The 18367-nt window shown below is 41.0% G+C and overlaps 1 protein-coding gene across 1 annotated transcript in view; it reads left to right on the top strand.

Moving 5' to 3' along the window:
• Positions 1–18367, top strand: part of lyst (lysosomal trafficking regulator) — a 59655-nt gene that overhangs the window by 5501 nt on the left and 35787 nt on the right. Inside the window, exons 3-6 of the mRNA XM_080037028.1 lie at positions 5562–5653; positions 12373–12571; positions 15098–15188; positions 16152–18273. Coding sequence (XP_079893154.1) covers positions 5562–5653; positions 12373–12571; positions 15098–15188; positions 16152–18273 — 2504 coding nt within the window. The remainder of the gene's footprint in view (positions 1–5561; positions 5654–12372; positions 12572–15097; positions 15189–16151; positions 18274–18367) is intronic.

Raw genomic sequence — 18367 nt, 5'->3', positions numbered from 1 at the left:
TTTAAAAAAAAAGAAGGTGTTTCCCATCTTCTGCGATTTATCGATACACTTTAAAAAATATATTTATATTATGTATTCCGCTGCCACCGGTAATGTTGATCTGCTTTGAACTGAATCAATAACACGATTTTGAATCGGGAATCGATTTTGATTCGAATTGTGACCCCAAGAATCGGAATCCAATCAAATCGTAGGATTCCAAAAGATTCACACCCCTAATGATGAAGCTGTAGTTTGCTATTAATATTCCTTCAATTGTTAGTTGATTCACAATGAATACGGCAAGCTTATTGTGCTTTGAGTGAAGTTCAAGTTCTGCAGTCCGAACATAGCAAAATGATGTCCTGTGATACTGTGTCACACTACTCTTACCAAAGTTTGTTGAACAGTTTAATTGTACAGTGTGTGGTGCGACTTTCATGATTTCTATTGTGTTTCTTCTGACATTGTGAACCAATGATTATATCAAGTAGGTTCCTCTCTTAGGCTTGCTGGTTGACCACTGGCCTTGTTTCACATGTGCATCTATTGTTCCGTCCTTAGTTTCAACCTAACACCCACTCCCTCTGTCCTCCAGGGCTGTTCGGAATGATTGGCTGAATGGATGAATAATTCATCCCTCTGCTTCTCAGTTGAGTCAGACTCCAGCCGTTGCTCTGTCTCAGCTTTTTTCCACCCTGTAGCATTTTATTAAGTCAAATATCTCCCTCGAAAACACTCCACTAGGGAAGAGACAGGCGGGAGCGGTCTGGTTGGATTGTAATTTTGACCAACAGCAGCTTGCGTGCTGTCTCTCTGGAGTGAAAACAAGTGAAGCGAGCAACACATTTTCATTTCCTCCACAGTGGCTGCGCTCGGATAAAGGTCACTGATTGTGACAAAAACACACACATGCTTTTTAATGGTCGCCTTTTTTAACATTTTGTCATGCGTCTTAAGGTTTATCTGTGAGTGTGTTTGAAGTGGCTCTGCTCTTTCAATCGTAGTTTGTGAGGAAATGTGGAACGTCAAGGGCTCCTCATGATGCTAATCACCCAAATGTCAAATTAGATCAGTAGGGATTTCAAAATCGGGGAAAAAAAACATTGCATAACCAAACGCCCCGCATCCTCTCTCACGAGGACAGGATCACATCGCTTTCGCTGTCCCTGCCAAGTTGTATTCCGGTTTGCCAATTATCCACAGAGAGAGCTTGAGAGGAAAGTCTGTGCGAGTCCTGGTGACTCAGCCGTCAGACTGCCATGACTAGGCCTCCCGTGATGGCCGTGTTGGGTAAAGGCAGTGTAAAAGACACAGGTCGCAGCCACCATGTCGGGGCATTTACGGAAACCTCCCTCAGGCTTTCATTATTTAAACGTGTTTGCCTCTCGTGTAAATCCACCCTCTGAAAACAAAAACAAGAAGACATGGGTATAGAGAAACGTTTGAGCAAGTGTGTTTCCCTTGCAAGAAAAAAGTATTAGATATTGTTAAAAGCAAGAGTGTTGTTGTTCTGTGAAATTCTGATGAATATGTTTGCGTCTCCCTTATTCTTATTCTATATGTTTGCGTCTCCCTTATTCTTATTCTATAAGTTAAAGGTATAGTGCATAACTAATTTGTATAATTGATGAAGCCTATCAGCTCCACAAAACCGATCTCCAAAGTTAAGAACTATAGATTAAAATTTCTATTTTAAAATCATTACTAAGTTGATTTTCCTTTGGCTAAGCAGCACCCAGGGGAAAAAAAGGAAAAGTCCGTATCATCCAAAATGACAAAAAAATTATTCTTCTGTCAATAAATGCCTGAAAATATCTTTGAACATACAGCGAAATCCATAGCTGTTTGTCTCAACAGCTTGATATCCAGTGTATACGTATATATGAAAAATTAACAAATGAAGAAGTTCATCGACGCAGAGGAAAGGTCAAAGCTTTTCTTTTTGTTTACAGCAATGTGTGGTTGGAGCTTTGTGAACTTTTGACCCCCCCACCCCCCTCCTCCCCTCAAAGCTGTATTAGTCAGTATTGGCAGTCTCTTCATTATCAAATCATCGCGGCCGGTCCGTGCCGACTGCATTGTAATATTGGATTAGAGCCTCGGAGGCAAAAAAACAACCCAGTTGCTGGGAAATGAGTGTTATCGTGAACCGTTCGGTTTCCCTTTTCCCATGTGAGGAACACAGCCTATACAACAGGTAACACTGATAACACAAGGACAAACCCAGTCATTAAAGATGCTCATTTTGGGAGATTAATTTTGATAGACTTGAGTGCACAGCTCTAGCATCGCCCCCAAGGCTTTTTTATCAAACTAATAATAGTTCTTCTTTGGCAACCTTGAAGCTTTGATTTCCTGCCAGTCACTCCCACTGTTTATCTTTGCTGTCATCTGTAACTGCATTTGTTTCTTTTTACCTATTTTTATGTTTACTGTCAGCTTCCATGTTTTACCGCCTGTCCTCTCCCGTCTCTCATGATCCATGCATTTCTTTCTCTTCCTCTTCCCTTTCTGGTGTGTGATGTTGTCCAGTCCCCCGGTGTCCAGTGACCCACCCCTACCCACCTACCTGCCCAGTCCACCCACCCATCCCCTCAATGCTTTGGTTGGGTTGATGCCTCAGCTGTTGAAGTGTCCCCCTCTCTGCCCCTCCTTGACCCTGGTGAGTGTGTGTTCACCTCTGCGCCTTCATCACCTGCAGCCTTAAAGCCCCTGCAAACCCAAATCCTCAAAATCCTTCTAACTATGTGATTTCGGGAGTTAGTTGCATGATAGTGATAATCTGAAAAGAGTTAGGCATATTTATCAATCCAAATTAAAGATATTGTCATTTACGTTTGATACGGAAAATTAGGTTGAGATGAGGCGGGCTATGCTTAGGTTCATCTGACACAATAAGTATTTTGAACCAATTACGGCAGTTCTCCTCCTGAACATTAATTCTATAAAAACCATTACTGTTGCCAAAAAAACAGTCAAACAGTCTAGACAGTAAAAAAAGTGGTGTTTTGTTTACTAAGTTCTATAATGTATGAACATTTATTATTAATCAGATTTTTGTAAAAGCTAATTGAGACACCCAACTTTGATATCATACATTGATTTTTTTTACTGTTTTAGACCAGGTTTCCAGAGGCTTTAAGTTTGAGTAAACCTGAAAAATATGTGTGTTGTGTTCACCCTTTAGTCTGCAGTATTGCATATTTGTACTGCTATTCATAGTGGTAGCAAGTTATATAGAAAGAAACAACACAGCTTTTGACAGTTCAAACACAGGAAGGATGTTGACTCACCACCACGTATCTTTACATAACGAGCCGCATTTTGGCCCTGTCCTCACCATGACTGTTTGCAGCGAAAAGACTGAGGTGTGACAACTGCAGGCATATGAACAACCGATTGGAAAGATTTCCCTTTTGTGTTTTAGTCACGGAGAGTGAGAAAATCAGTTTCACCGATATGCATAGTTGTTTTAGGACATGTAAAGTAGACGCAGGGAATTGGAATAGTAGTAAACACACTACAAGTTTAATTGAAGTCTTATTGTAGGTCACTTACTTTTACTTGTTTTGGTCACTTTATGCTTGTGTTTATGTAATGCAAGATAGAGTAGACGGAGTCCATGTACAAGTCATGTTCATGCGGCACAATTTTTTTTCTGTGGTGTCCATGTGACATTACTTTGTTATAGATATCACTGTATCTAAATTTCAAAAGATGTATGCGAACGGTTCGCTTAGTTTTTTTGGAATCCAAAGGTGCAAACTAATACTAAGTTGCAAGTTGCAAGCTCGCTTAAATTTAAACACATGTATTTTATTCTTTGTAGATGAGAAGTATTGGTTATAGACTTCTTGTAAAGCTGAGTGGCAGTGTTAGTTGATGCATACTTTTTCAAAGCAAAGTGGAACTAAAGAAGCTCTGTGATATTTTCTTGTAAACTAATTTGAAGTTTTATTCATTTAAAAGAAATTCTCATGATTTTATTTGATAAATCTTTATTGTCCCCGAGGGGTAATTTGTTCTGCATTCAGTAGTTAACAATGTCACACAACAAAATAATCTTAATAAATACAAAACACAGAACATAAAAACATTAAAGCATAAACGCATATGGGAGACATCATGGAATATAGGCGCATTGTTGAATCAATGTGTACTTTTATTATAAAATCGATGTTTGTAATGTTTTAAACCCTGCCATGTTCACATTCTTGTTTGCCTGCTAGCAGTCCTCTCCTTCACAGCTCCTTTGCTACACTTCTTTGAGCGCCACTAACTTTTGATCCGTAGAATAGCATGATACATTTGGCAAGAAGGCAGACTACTTTGTAGGTGTGCACGCACATGTGCTTTCTTGTTTGCATTCTCATTGATCCCTAGCGCTACTAACTAGGGTTACTTTTAAGAACAAAAGTGTATAGGTCGCAAGATTGAAATACAACTGCTTTGTTTTTGTTTTTTTCACCCAACCAACTTTAGGTCAAACTTTAGTAGAATCTAAACGGAGATGTAACTATTTGGTTGGACTGCTTCATTTGAGGATTTTTGAAAAGCTGGGCTTGATTCATTTCTAAAGATTTCATGGATAGGCTGACCGTTTTCAGCATACCATTTTGTTGCAGTTCAGTTAAAAACTTTTTGGATGAAATTGGCGTCTTAAATTGGGGCCTTTGAAAGATAAAATAATCTTTTGATAACAGACTTTATAGCAGTTTCTGACTAAACAATGTGATACCTATTAATAATTGAAAGGAGTGGGCATACTGTTGAGCGAGCACAGCAGCTTGACAGATTTAGAAAGAACCCACAGATTTAACAAGTTGAGCTAAATCCACTAATTTAAATACATTTTATTTACAGATTTTTTCTTTTTCCATCCTATCAGTATCCTGTCAATGTCACAGGTCAGACTGTTTGCAATGTGCCCGGTACTGTGCAGTGTCTTTTCTTCTGCTATGTGACCCAGACATCAGTCAGGGATCAGCATCGCCTGAATGAAACCAGTCAGTGGTGTCAGATTAGCAGAGGCGTTAGACGGCAGGACGTTGTCTTAGAGAATCGCATGTCTGCTGGGAAGGTATTAACAACACCTCCCTGGAAGCAGAAATGCAGTTAAAAGCAACCATATGGCTTACATTAAGGAGAGTCCCCATTGCAATGCTAACTCTGGTGGTGATAGATTCCTTCTCCTTGGCTGATTTATTCATAATATGGTCTTTGTTTTTCCCAGTAGTATTCTGTTGTTGCTGATTTAAATTGTTAAGTGCTTTGCTGTCCACAATAAAAAAAAAAAATAAATAAAATCAAGACATGTTTGTTTCAGAGGTTAAACGTAATGTATGAAATGTGGTTTTATGTATTACTTTGTGCATTAAGTAATAGTTCCGCAAAATGAGATTAATGTTACGTGACGTCACTATCTAATTGAATGCAGCACGACTCTAAACCATCCAATAATTTTGAGTAATGTCCTCCTGGGTTGTCAAGTGAAAGGGTACTCTTTATAGTCCTGATCTGACTATGATTGATGTCGCTGCTCTTGTGTCTTATCTGCGTCTCTCTTGTCTCTTTGGCAGGTCACCCTTCAGGGTCTGGAGAATTTCCTCTGTCTCTTCCACTATGTGCAGCATCACCCCAACCACAGCAAGAAATATGCACTGAATTTTTGGTAGGTCTTGTTTATTATTCTAACAACTGTGCTGTTAACTGTAGGGGTGTGCACGTATACACATGTACACGTGTAACCGTTTAGTAAATCCTAACCGTTTAGGAAAAATCAATAAACGAAAACAGTTTTTAATTTATTTTTTCAAAGTTTTTAAATATGTTCTGGAGACACACATTTATTGATTTTACATCACTAATAAACTAATCGGGGAAGATAAAAGCTAGTCTGCCGAATATGTCTGTCCCTTGGCGTGTGTGTGTGTGTATCGGCGCATACACACACGAGTCGCCGTGCTCGGGCTCGAGTCACAGCCACGGACGAGTGATGAAAGATAACCTAAAGATTAAAGTTGCCCGGTTGACGTGAACGACGCGCTTAGGTAGCCCGAACTTTATAACACCTGTTCAACCTGCATACACGTGGACATGTAGAACTTTGCGATAGACTATATTAATCAGGAAATTAATGAAGGGCGATAATGACGGCGGACACATGACAGGCGAACGTGTGTGTGTGTGTGTGTGTGTACCATGGACCTAATATAAGAGGTGTGTTTGTAAACGAGCGTAGTTCATGTCAACTGTGTGTTTAATGGTGAACAAACGCGTGTGTGTGTGCGTGCGCGCCTACAAGACGTTGTGCGCACAAGGACAATGACGTCACGGTAAACCGTGTACACGAAAAAAATCCCGTCTTGTACACGGTTAGACATTTTTGTAAACGTTCACACCCCTAACTTACACAATTGCACTCTCAAAAAGTACATCACTTCTCATGACAGTTTTGCACTTGATCAGTGATATAGTGGGTAACCAATAAAGGGACTTCATATACAGTATCTAAATGGTTGTATGAAAGTAATGTCAGGTTGTGACATTGACTGGGTGTATTCTCTAGTCCTGACCCAAGCAAAAGTAACTGCAGAAGTGACAGTTTAATGTCCATAATTGTTATGTCCCACCACTTTTAGTAGAGGCTGCAGACATTATGTAATCATGGTGCATTAGCTTTTGGAGTACTCTCGCTGCATAGATTTACATATTGATGGTGGAAAATTGTGGGACATCACATTAGGCACCTCAAGTGTCTCATGTTTGTATTCTGAGCAGAGTAAATAAGTCAAACCGCACACACTTCCTAGAATTAAGTGAGGGCATTAGCATTCGTGCGCTATGTGTTCCCTCAGCCGAAAAGTGATTGTTTGAATGGGGTTTTGGTTAAAAAGCCTGAAGTAATGGTCCTGGTTTGAAAGCAAGCTCGATGCAGCAATGTTTCGCTCTGTTAGATCCCCCAATGGATGTTCCATTTTATAGTTGTTTTTTTTGTTTAGCTTTTGCAATAATTAAGCACTTAATGCTATAGAAATGAATACACTGGGTTTGTAACAAAATACTGCATTCATTACACTGCTGTAAACTGTCTTGAAGTTTTACCATCCACCATCTCTTTTTGTTTATAAAGAAGAGATCCAAAGTTTTGATGTTCCAATTGCACTGCAATTTCATATTATCCGTTTGTAATTCGGTTGGTGTAGTGCCGTGTGACCCTGATGATCTCAAAGCCATCAGGTGTAGGTGATGTTGGAGGAACAGAATCAAAGATAAGCCCCACACTTTTTTCTCATTTATATTAATTGTAGTGTTGCGTAAAACTTTCACAATCGGCATTGATTTAAATGTCTAAAAAGCACATGAATGAATAATTATTATATTAATTGTTTATCAAACAAGCCTCTTTTGGCTTCAATAAGCCTACAACTAAAAATATATATTTAATTAATTCATTATCATGATATACTTTGTTGTCATTTGCAAGTGACCGTCACAGCTCATTGCAGTCACATGTGAATTTATTTAAACAGATTGGACCAAACAAACTACAGGAGTAAATAATCCACAGTGGAAAAAAATCACATCAAATTCACACACCCTGTGCGTGCACATTCTTAATTTTGTATTGTTTGCAGTAGACAGACATACGGATGCAGTTTATCAGAAGGATAAACCATGTTTGCCTCTGTGAAATCGACACTATATTACTCAGTGAACTGTGCACAGGGAAATCCTGGTTAAATAATAGTATAATGTACTCTTAATAGAGCTAGAGCCATGCTAACCGAGACAACATTGCAATATTACCCCTTGCTTAATGTGTTATTTTCTCTCTGGTGAAAACTGCATCTTTGGCAAAATGAATCTTTTCTTTAACCCACACAGAAACTAACAGATCTGAATACTGTGTCATTTACTCAGTTGGGGATAAGAACATCACAATAATTAACCAGAGGGGAAACGCAAAATGTGAAATGTGTCTTGTGCAGCAGGAGGATTGTCTCTGTTTACTTAGTCTCTAATCACTGTCTTGTGGTAATGATTAAATGACAGGGAGGACGCTGGCGCACAGCTGGTGAAGAACTTAGTCAGAATATTGGTTTAAATATCTGACAAGAAAATACTGAGTTTTAAAAGACTGTTGTGTGATTTATTTATTTATTTTTTTAATGTCTCATACAGCCTTAAATGTCAATATGTTTTAATTTTCTAATTCATTAAAACCCCCTGTTAACCCAAATCCACAAAATCCTTCTAACTATGTCATTTGGAGAGTTAATTGCATGATATTAAGCATCTGAAAAGAGTTAGGCATCTCATCAATCCAAATTAAAGATATTTTTATTTCGATAAACTCTTATGCTCTGGTTCTTATGACAAATTAAGTCTTTTGAACCAGTCACTGCAGTTCTCTGCCTGAACGTTCTATAAGACAATGAATGTTGCCATGGAGACACTTTGATACGCCCACGCCCACACAGTCCTGTCAAAGGTAACTGTGATAAAGCTGTTTCTTGGATTTCAGTTTTATAATATTTATCAACATTTATTTTCAATCAGATGTTTGTAAAAGCTTATTGAGACTCTCAACTTTGATATAATATATATTGATTTTAATTATTTTAGGCTTTAATTTACTTACTATCACATAATACACTTCTCCCAGCCATTAGTTAATTAAGTCTGTGTTTGAGCCTTTACAGGATGCAGTATGGGCCTTTTGATCACAGCTGTTAAAGGCGTTTACTGCATGTGTGTTTTAGATAATACAATGCAAACACTGGCTTTATAACAAATTAAAGTGGCTGTTGCACAGTAAGAAGTCAAACCTGACCGAGCGATAAAGTATTGTAAGGTCACATCGTCTGGTCGTTTCCCTCCCTATACCAAAACGTTTAAATACTGTGTGTTTTGTAAAGATAAAAAACAATTGTAATATTTTGCTAGTCTTAAGTAGAGATGTGGGCAGATGTGCATCTGGTCTGTTTGAGAGTAACCTCTGACCTAAAAAAGCTCCATTCAGTGGACAGACTAAATTCAGAATTTCATTCAGACTAAAGCAAAAGTTAATTATCATGGTGATTCTGGCTATTCAGTAGAAGTCAGGGTGAGTCAATATGGTTCAAATCGGTGATCACGTGTGCAGCAAACTGTTTGCTATTATTGTGTATTGCCTTACACACATTTCTTCACACATGTGAAACAAAAGCCGTTATTAGTAATTGTGTTTAAATAGTTTGTTCAAAATCTTTCATTTGGACAGTATTTCTCAGATTTGTCTTGTGCCACGCCATAATGGGTACCCTGACTGGGTACTTATAAAGGAGATATGCTGTGTACAGGAAGGGTCAACACATGTATGCATTGCATAAAGCATTGTTAGGGATTTGTTTTTGCCACATCCTTCTCATTATTCTCCAGCCGCTTCAGAACATCATCTTCCTCTTCCATGATCTGCTTCCGACCAAATTCTCATGAAGTCTTCTCCTTTTAAGTTATGGTTGAGAATTACACTCTTATTTAGCAGAGGCTGTTTTTTGGTGCGTACCTTCTCTCTGCTGTTTTCTATCACTGCTATGGCTTAGAAAATGTTCAGTGACTCTTTAATAAATGAAAAATGATCTCTTCCAGTCCATTAAAAAAACATTTAGCATAATGTCTTTAGCCAATTATTTTTCGGAAACCTTGTGCTCCCATTTTAAAACTAGAATAGAGCTGCAATGGTTTGTGTATACAGATCTTAATGAACTTTTTTTGAAAGCATAGTGGAGCAAATCAAACTTAAACGCAAGATTTTAAACCATGTTTTCAGAAACTTTGATATGTTATGTTGCTTGTTAAGAGATGAAAATTGAATTAGAAATGATGGACAGCGTATAAAACAAATCAGTATGGGTTTCATCTTGAAGTGCTTATACCAAGAAATGTATTCTTTATTAGGATTAACACTCTATTAGAGTCCAACACACTCTTTTTGGCGCTTCCTCCAGTTGTTCTTAGCTATTGTGCATTAAAACAGAAATTCCCCCAAGGGCTTGTAGTACTCCATGAATGATGGTGGGTTACAGAGGTCTTCTACAGGGCACCAGGGGCTTGCCAGTCCCTCACCATGTGACATCACATGCTTTCATGTGATACGCTGAACTGCTGCAAATCTGGAAAGCTTCCATTTGAAATTCCAATTTAATGGAATTTGCGCTGCAGAACAGAAAATTCAGTCAGCAGTCGTGTGAGGAGGTATGCAGACACAGCCAGCAGAGCTGCAGTCATGCTTGGAGCAAATGCAAGATGACCGCAAGGAAACTGGCCCAGTAACATTAGGTAAGATGAGAACGACTATGTATTGGTTACTGTGAGATTTTTTTAACAAAATACTTGTTTTAGACATCATTAACCGAACACTTCTAGCAATTATAATATTATGTAGTACATATGTTTAGATCAGAGCAGCATTTTAACAGCAGAGGATAAACATTATTTAATTAGTAAACGTTATTTGGTCCAGGACTGTCTGGTAGAATCAGTTATTGGTTCAGTCCTGAGGGACCGTCAAACTTATGTCGAGCTCTGTTACTAGGATTGTCCTGTAAAGTGTGTGTGTTTCTTTGATGGCCAATGGTGTGAGGTGTGTGTCTGAAGTTGAGACTTACAAGTTATTGTTTGGTACATTTTAGAGAAACACGTGGTTGTGGTGGACATAAGCTTGGAGGAGGAAGTACTTCTTACTAACCTTCATTTGACGTGATGCCATGTTAAGTTTAGACTAAAACATGCATAACTGGACCAGTGGTTGGTTTTGCTTATTGAGATGGAGATTGTGTAGATTTCAACATGTCAGCTTAAACTCTGTAACAGCTTAAACTGACAACATGTGAGTCTTTTTCAGGCATTTTCAATTGACCTTAACACAATAACTAATGTGATTGAACTGCAGCTTTGTCCCATTTAACAATTACAGGTGACGTTCCAAATAAACTAACACTAATACTATGCTTTTCTGCTATCTGTGTCTGCTTCTACCAAATTCCACATACGCATTCTAATTCACATCAGAAATGTTATTATTATGTTCGATGTGAGACTGAATAAGCTCTTAACTTACTGGTTTTCCTTAAACTTACATCCATATCTGTACCTTTCATGAATCCATCAGGGTTGACTGTCAGTGTGTTTAACAGAAGAGTTAAATCAGCCACGTGATACAAGCAAAGTGTGTGACTTTGTCTGATTTCGAGTGGGCCGTTTGGTCTTTAAGGGTGTATTCACACAGGGAAAGTCCGCTAGTTCACTTGCTTTGGTCCAGACCAAATAGTTTTTTTTTGTTTGATGTGGTCCACTTTCATATTGCCCCTTTTGCAGGTAAACCAGCATTATGAAGCAAAACCACAAGTGATCTGAGGTCATTCATTCATTGGACAGACATTCTGGGGTGGAGAGAAGCAGGAAGCACCAAGTAAAAACTGCGAAATATATCATTGATATAATATGGGGTTCAAAAATAATAAAAAACCCTACATCTAGCCTATAAATAAAGAAGAAAAACATCAAATTATTGTTGTTTCATATGGTTATAATATGTAGCCCTATGACAATGCCACGTTATGTGGCTTGAAGCCTACGATGTGAAACATCATGTTTACTGTATTTTTGTTGCTGGAAGTGCGGCTCGCGAGAAGAATAGGCTCAAGCTGACACTCAGATGATTAAACTGTGTATCAGCTGGGTGTCCGTTCGGCGCAGCTCAGCTCCAAACTGACACGGGGATAGTATTGACGGTCCCGTACATGGGAAGCAAAATAAAAACACACACTTCTTGCGCAGCGTGAACCTGTTGGCACTGTGCGAGAGACGCTCCCCTCTCCTTCATCTGATCGCTGAACACATTCAGCATTTTTACGCGTCCTCTCGATCAAATGTAATATATTGTTCTGGGCTCCCGGTCAAATCACAACTTATCGTCCTAACAATGACGACAACAACACTTTCCCATAATGTGAAGCTGACGGCAATTTATTAAAAATTAAAAGAAAGAAAAGGCACAGTGCCTCCTGCATTTGGGTCGGAACGAGTCCGGACAAATTCACAACACATACGAACTGCAGCAGAGTGCGTATGGTAGTGTACCGAGACCACCTCTTCAGCTGGGTCTCGGACCACTTGTTTGGTCTGCCCCCGAGTGCGATTGCTGTATTCACACCTGCCTAAAAGAAGCGCACCGACGGCGGAAGTGCATCTGAGTTTGTTTCAACCGACCTAAACACGGCATGTGTGAATACACCCTAAGTCTGTGAATTCAATTGACAATAGTTATTTTGAGCCTGTGTGTGTTTGTGTGTGGCAAGTGTGATTGTGCCACATCCTTCTGATGTCTTGCCTAATCTGTTGCAGCTCAGACATGAGTGGGGCCAGTAACACACTGGCGCGGGAGTTCCTGACCGATGTGCATCAGCTGTGCAGCGCAGTGGCCCAGAGAGCAGAGGCCCGGGAGGAAGACGAGGAGGAGAGTCACATGGTGGCTCTGGGAGAGTACCTGGTCAGGGGGCGGGGTTTCCTGTTGCTGAGCACCCTGGACTCCATCATTGACCAGGTGAGGATATTTCAACACCAACCAAGTCATATCCTCTTGAGAAAAAAAATCCAACACTTATCGGCAGTCTTCCCCTAGAAGCCAGCTAGTCATAAAGTACATGCATTTAAACTGTAGCTTCAGCACTGGGGAGGTTTGCTGAGTTTGTAGTTTTTCATTTCAGCTATCGAAAGCAACATTTCAGCATCTGACACTATATATACTATATATATATACTTATCGGCATATATATATATATATATAATATTCTAACACTGTGGTTTGCTTCAGTGATTTTCACACCACATTTGAAAGCCACTGCTTTTGGTTTCTCATTCTCAGCCACATTTTTTGATTAATCTACTGAACAGAGCATCTGTTCTATATCAGCATGACAAGTTCCTATTTCTACACTTGAGCAAGTGTAACCTCTGCTACATAAAAATATTGTTTCATCAAAAAGAAAATGCAGACAATGTTTAAAATATAGATACAGTAGAAAGAGAAAACAACAAAGATTATAAAACATCAAGCAGATGTCAGCAGGTTAGATTCAAGTGGTATTTAATTACCTCAGATCGATAAAACCCACGGGTGAAAAATAAGTTATGCAATGATATGATGCTTTATAATCTCATGTTCAAACACGCATAACACGTACATCGTAGGTTTGGAATTTAACAATAATTACATTATTCCCAATCTTTTCTTTGAGCAAGCTATTTTTCTCATATTCAGACAATAAAAAATTGATTGAAAGATTTTGATTTACAAAAGCTATACGCAAGTACTATACCACCATATGGCTTATATTGCTAATAGACTGCCTCTGCTGTTAATACAACTTGCAGGGTTGCCATAACCAAAGAGGAAATGAGCTCTGCAGCGCCCACACTTTGTTTGATATACTGCTTGATTGCACGTACTTGGTCTGTTCATTCTGCTGCTGTGGGCATGTGTTTGTCAGAATCCCCATTGCCTTGATTGTTTATATATTTTAGCTACATTTACACTGATTTATTATATAGTCTCTTTCAATGGGAGCTTTCGTTACAGATTTAATGCATTAATGTGTGAGTGTGTCATTCCAAGCTCCAGCTGTGAGCGTCAGCTGTGGCCTGGATAATCCTTTAGTAACAATCAAGACAAGTCATTTTATAAACATGTATTTATTTGTGGTGTGTGACGCTTGTGGTCTGCAAAACATGGTTTCAAATCGTAAAGCTTGTATTTTAAATGTAGTAGAAAGTATATACTTTTGAGTTTGGTTTCAGTGGAGTTTGGTTCCACTGTGCGTTTATTTTATTTTATTTTATTTGTTATTTTGATAGTGATAGAGCATGTTAATTAAATTACATTTTAAAAATACAAGACGTAAACTCGCTTAAACTCTCACCTTGTGCCACCCTGTCGCTTTCCGGACTGAGATGTTGTTTAAAAAAAAAATACTATTGGCCGGTTTATAAATCAGTCAGCCTCTCAAATCCTGCATTGGTTTGACTATAATTAAAGCTACAAAAAGTGTAATTAAATGCACCCAAAATGACTCATGCTAATAACCAGAGTAATAGAAGGAAATATCTAACACAAAAGCCTGCTGGATTTGTGGCATACAGTTGATGATTAACTCATGGGTAATTTCTGGCAGTTATGGCTATGCCAATACCACAAAACACAGACCCATTACCTTTAAAGCAACTACACCTTTTGTCATTCTCTCTCTCTCTTCACTGCCTTACAGATGACAATTCAATGATTGATGGATCTGCGTACCATTAGCAGTGTTACTTGTCTTCCATTATAGGAAAAACAAGAACACTTTGGCAAGATGTGGAGTGGAAATGAGCTTATATTTTCAATTAACACTTGAAGGAGTTGTTTCTCTCTGCTGTGAGGAATGCCCTGGATAGACATGAGATCCCCTAGTTCTTGGAAGTAAGGCTGTTATGTAGATGCTACATTGCTCCCTGATATACTTGCAGTGAAGTCCAATTAGCTAGCCAGCTAATTAAATACATGTTGTTAAATTACTAGTTCCGGGAATACTTTTTTTTTTATGTAAATTAATTCAGACCCAAACAAATCTTGAGAGTAGTAAATAGACACTAATAATACTTTGTGGTTGCAGCCGCCAGTTGCAGCCGCATTTTCAATGTATTTCCGCTCAGGCAAGGGGCGGTATTTGAGTAGGCAGTCCCTAATGTGGACAAAAGTCACATAGCTGTTTATACTACGATTTGAATGCGGACACATCGGAAACAAGCGACGTGAACCATCTCCGAATGTGGTTTTTGTGATCCGATCTCAATGCGTCTTCAATGCGTCCTGAGAGTGTTTCCACCTGTACTTAGAGCCGTCCACTTGTATTCAAATCTAAAACCACATGTTAGTGGTGCTAGGTGGAAAAGGGGTCTAAGAGACTATGGGCAAAGGGAGTCTGGAGAGGAGTAGGTCTTGGGTGTGTCTGGGTGTGACATAAGAGTGTGGCCAAAGGGAGAGGGCAGGCAGGCTTTCTAGTAACCACAGTGTGTTTTACTGCACTCTCAGGAATTGACCTGCCGCGAGGAGCTGCTTACTTTGCTGCTGTCTCTGCTACCACTGGTCTGGAAGATCCCTGTACAGGAGGAAAAAGCCCCAGGTCAGAAGCAGCAAAATCCTTTTCTATTACTTGCTTGTGTTCATGTTGATGTTGATATTAACAGCACATACCTCACACTGCCCAGCTCTAATGGCATGTGACTGTGTCTTTTTCCTGGTTTGTAACTCATGATTTCAATGTGCATACTTTATTTTTACGAGTATAACATTTTATGTGCATTACAGTTTTCTGTGATTTGCAGCACTGTACAGTAATATCGTTATTGACATGGCTAGAAATGTTCTGTGTTTATTAATATAGTTATTTTATCTCACAACTTTCAATTTATTCTTTATTAAGCTTGAGCAATGTTTTGAGCATTAGTTTTGGCAGATTTATGTAAATGCAGTGCAAGTAGTAGTTTTGACTGGAAATAGTGTCCGATGATCCTAACATATTTCTAATTTTCATTTTTAATCTAGTTTAAGTTTTACTTGCTTAAGACCGCACACTCTGTCCTGTCCTCATTTTGAAATGGATTAATCCGTTGTTAAACATTGTAGTCAGTGTCTCACTCTTCATTATGCTGACTCAACATAAGCATACAAAAGGAGAAGACTAGTGTTTGGTGAGGCAAGTGACCTCAGGATGACACTGGTATTTAGTACAAGACTGTTGATCCCCTCTAACAAGGACCCTAGACATTTTTGCTTTAATTAATTCCTACTCACCAAGTGTGTTTTAACAAACACAATATGACTGCTGTCATACAGCTTAGCTTGATGTTGCTCATCTTACACTTACTTGACTTGCATATACTTTTTATGGAGTTGAAAATTACAAATGGCTGAAGTCTCCAATCCTGAAATGTGATAAAAATGGATAATACATTTTTCCAATATTATTTCAGTATAAAACTTAAGTTTGGTATGACTCAATATAACAGTATGTATGTATATGTGCCATGTAGGTCTAAATGTATATCCTGAATGAAACTTAAAGATATCTTGTTGCGTTTGCCAGATTTCACCCTGCCTTCCTTACTGGAGGTATTCCTTAGCCGGGAGGTGAAGGCCGCCCCTCTTAGAGCAGGACAGAAGGCTGCGACTGATGAACCGAACTCTGGGAAGAGGTCCCGTGTCGGCAGCGGCACCTGGAAATCGCGAAGGTCGCGCAGGACAGCACAGAGATACTCTGTAAAGGATGCTCGGAAGTCCCAGGTCTCTACCTCAGATTCGGAAGCCAACCCCGAAGACAAAGCTGTCCTGGGCCCTGGTGGTGCGAGAAGCCGTAGGTCACATGGCTCCACCATCAGGGTAAGCTGTCAACATCATCGTTCAGAGGCCTCGCAGTTAACATCAACCACCACCACTACCGCCGCCACCAGAGAAACCATGAGTGCACCATACCCCCACCCACGAGCCCCCGGGTCCCAGATGGCGGACACCGAAACCCTGACAGACCCCGCTGCAATATCAATTTTCAACCGCATGGAAAACTCGCCCTTCGATCTCTGCCACGTGTTGCTTTCCCTGTTGGAGAAGGTTTGCAAGTTTGACATGAGCATCAACCACAACCCGGGCCTTGCGGTCAGTGTCGTACCCACTCTCACGGAGATCCTGACTGAGTTTGGAGAATGTTGTAATCCAGGGGCAGGGGGAGGAGGTGGAGGTGGAACAGGGCCAGAGGAGCTTGCCGGAGGCTGGACAGAAGAGCCCATCGCGCTGGTCCAGAGGATGCTCCTACGCACCATCCTGCACCTGATGTCGGTGGACGTGAGTCAGAGCGAGACCCTCCCGGACAGCCTGAGACGAAGCCTGACGGACCTGCTGCGGGCCACCCTCAAAATCCGGAGCTGCTTGGAAAGACAGACGGACCCGTTTGCTCCGCGGCCTAAAAAGACCCTGCAAGAAGTCCAGGAGGACTTCTCGTTCTCCCGCTATCGTCACAGGGCGCTGCTGCTACCAGAGCTTCTAGAAGGAGTGCTACAAGTACTACTGGGTTGCCTCCAGGCTTCCACACCCAACCCCTTTTTCTTCAGCCAGGCACTGGAACTCATCCACGAGTTTGTCCAGCACCACGGCTTGGAGCTGTTCGAGACCACGGTGCTGCGGCTGGAGGGACTGGGCAGGGCCATGGACTCTGAAGTGGTGGGCGAGGCTTCGGAGCGGCTGCGGGGTCTCATCGCAGGCGTCTTCAAGATCATCAGCGCTGTCAAGAAGGCAAAGTCAGAGCAGCTGCATCAGTCGGTGTGCGCCCGACGGCGTCACCGCCGCTGTGAATACTCCCACTTTCTCCATCACCACAGAGACCTGTCCGGCCTGCCCGTCTCTGCTTTCAAGCAGGCTGCTCGACGCAATCCCTTTGAAGAGGACGGAGAAGGCAAAGACGGGACGGAGGGTGATGCGGTGCGTTACCCAGAGCGCTGCTGCTGCCTTGCTGCATGCGCTCACCAATGTCTGCGGCTCTTGCAGCGATTGTCTCCCAGCGGGCCGGCTGTGTTGCAGGTACTGGCCGGGGTACAGGCTGTTGGAATCTGCTGTTGTATGGATCCCCGCTCAGTTGTAGGACCCATGCTGCATGCCTTCCAAGCTCCAGGTCTGCGTAGCTACCAGTCTCACGTTCTCAGTGTTCTGGGCAGACTGATCCTAGACCAGCTCGGTGGAGAACAGCCCTCGGAGAAAGCCAAGCTTGCCTCCTGTAACATCTGCACTCTGGACAGCAGCCAGCTGCCGAGCCTGGAGGAGACCCTGCAGCACGGGGACCCTTCGGCCGTTTCTACCAGTCTGTGCTACCGCTCACAGGGCATTCTGCCCAGCGGAGGCGGTGCAGAGGACATGCTGTGGAAGTGGGATGCTCTGCAGGCTTACCAGGAGCTAGTGTTTGGTGAGGACTGGGCGCTGAGTCAGCAGATAGCGGGCCACGTTTGCCACCTGACCCTGAGGGGCAACGCTATAGTGCAGTGGCAGCTCTACACACACATCTTCAACCCTGTGCTGCAGAGAGGGGTGGAGCTGGCCCACCATGCCCAGCAGCTGGGCGTTTCAACTGTCTGTACTCAGGTCTGCAACTATCACTCGCAGTGTCTACCTCTGGAGGTACTAGTCATCTACATGCAAACATTGCCTGCCCTTCTCAAATCAAGGTGAGTTGTTTCATCTATTCATTATTTATTATTCATTTTTTGCGTGTTGTTGTTGTTTCCAATCTGCATTCAAATTAGTCTTTTGTTAAATTGA

This window comes from Ammodytes marinus (assembly GCF_949987685.1).
Source record: "Ammodytes marinus genome assembly, chromosome: 11".
Lineage (NCBI taxonomy): Eukaryota > Metazoa > Chordata > Actinopteri > Uranoscopiformes > Ammodytidae > Ammodytes > Ammodytes marinus.
This window is presented reverse-complemented; position numbering and strand designations above follow the sequence as displayed.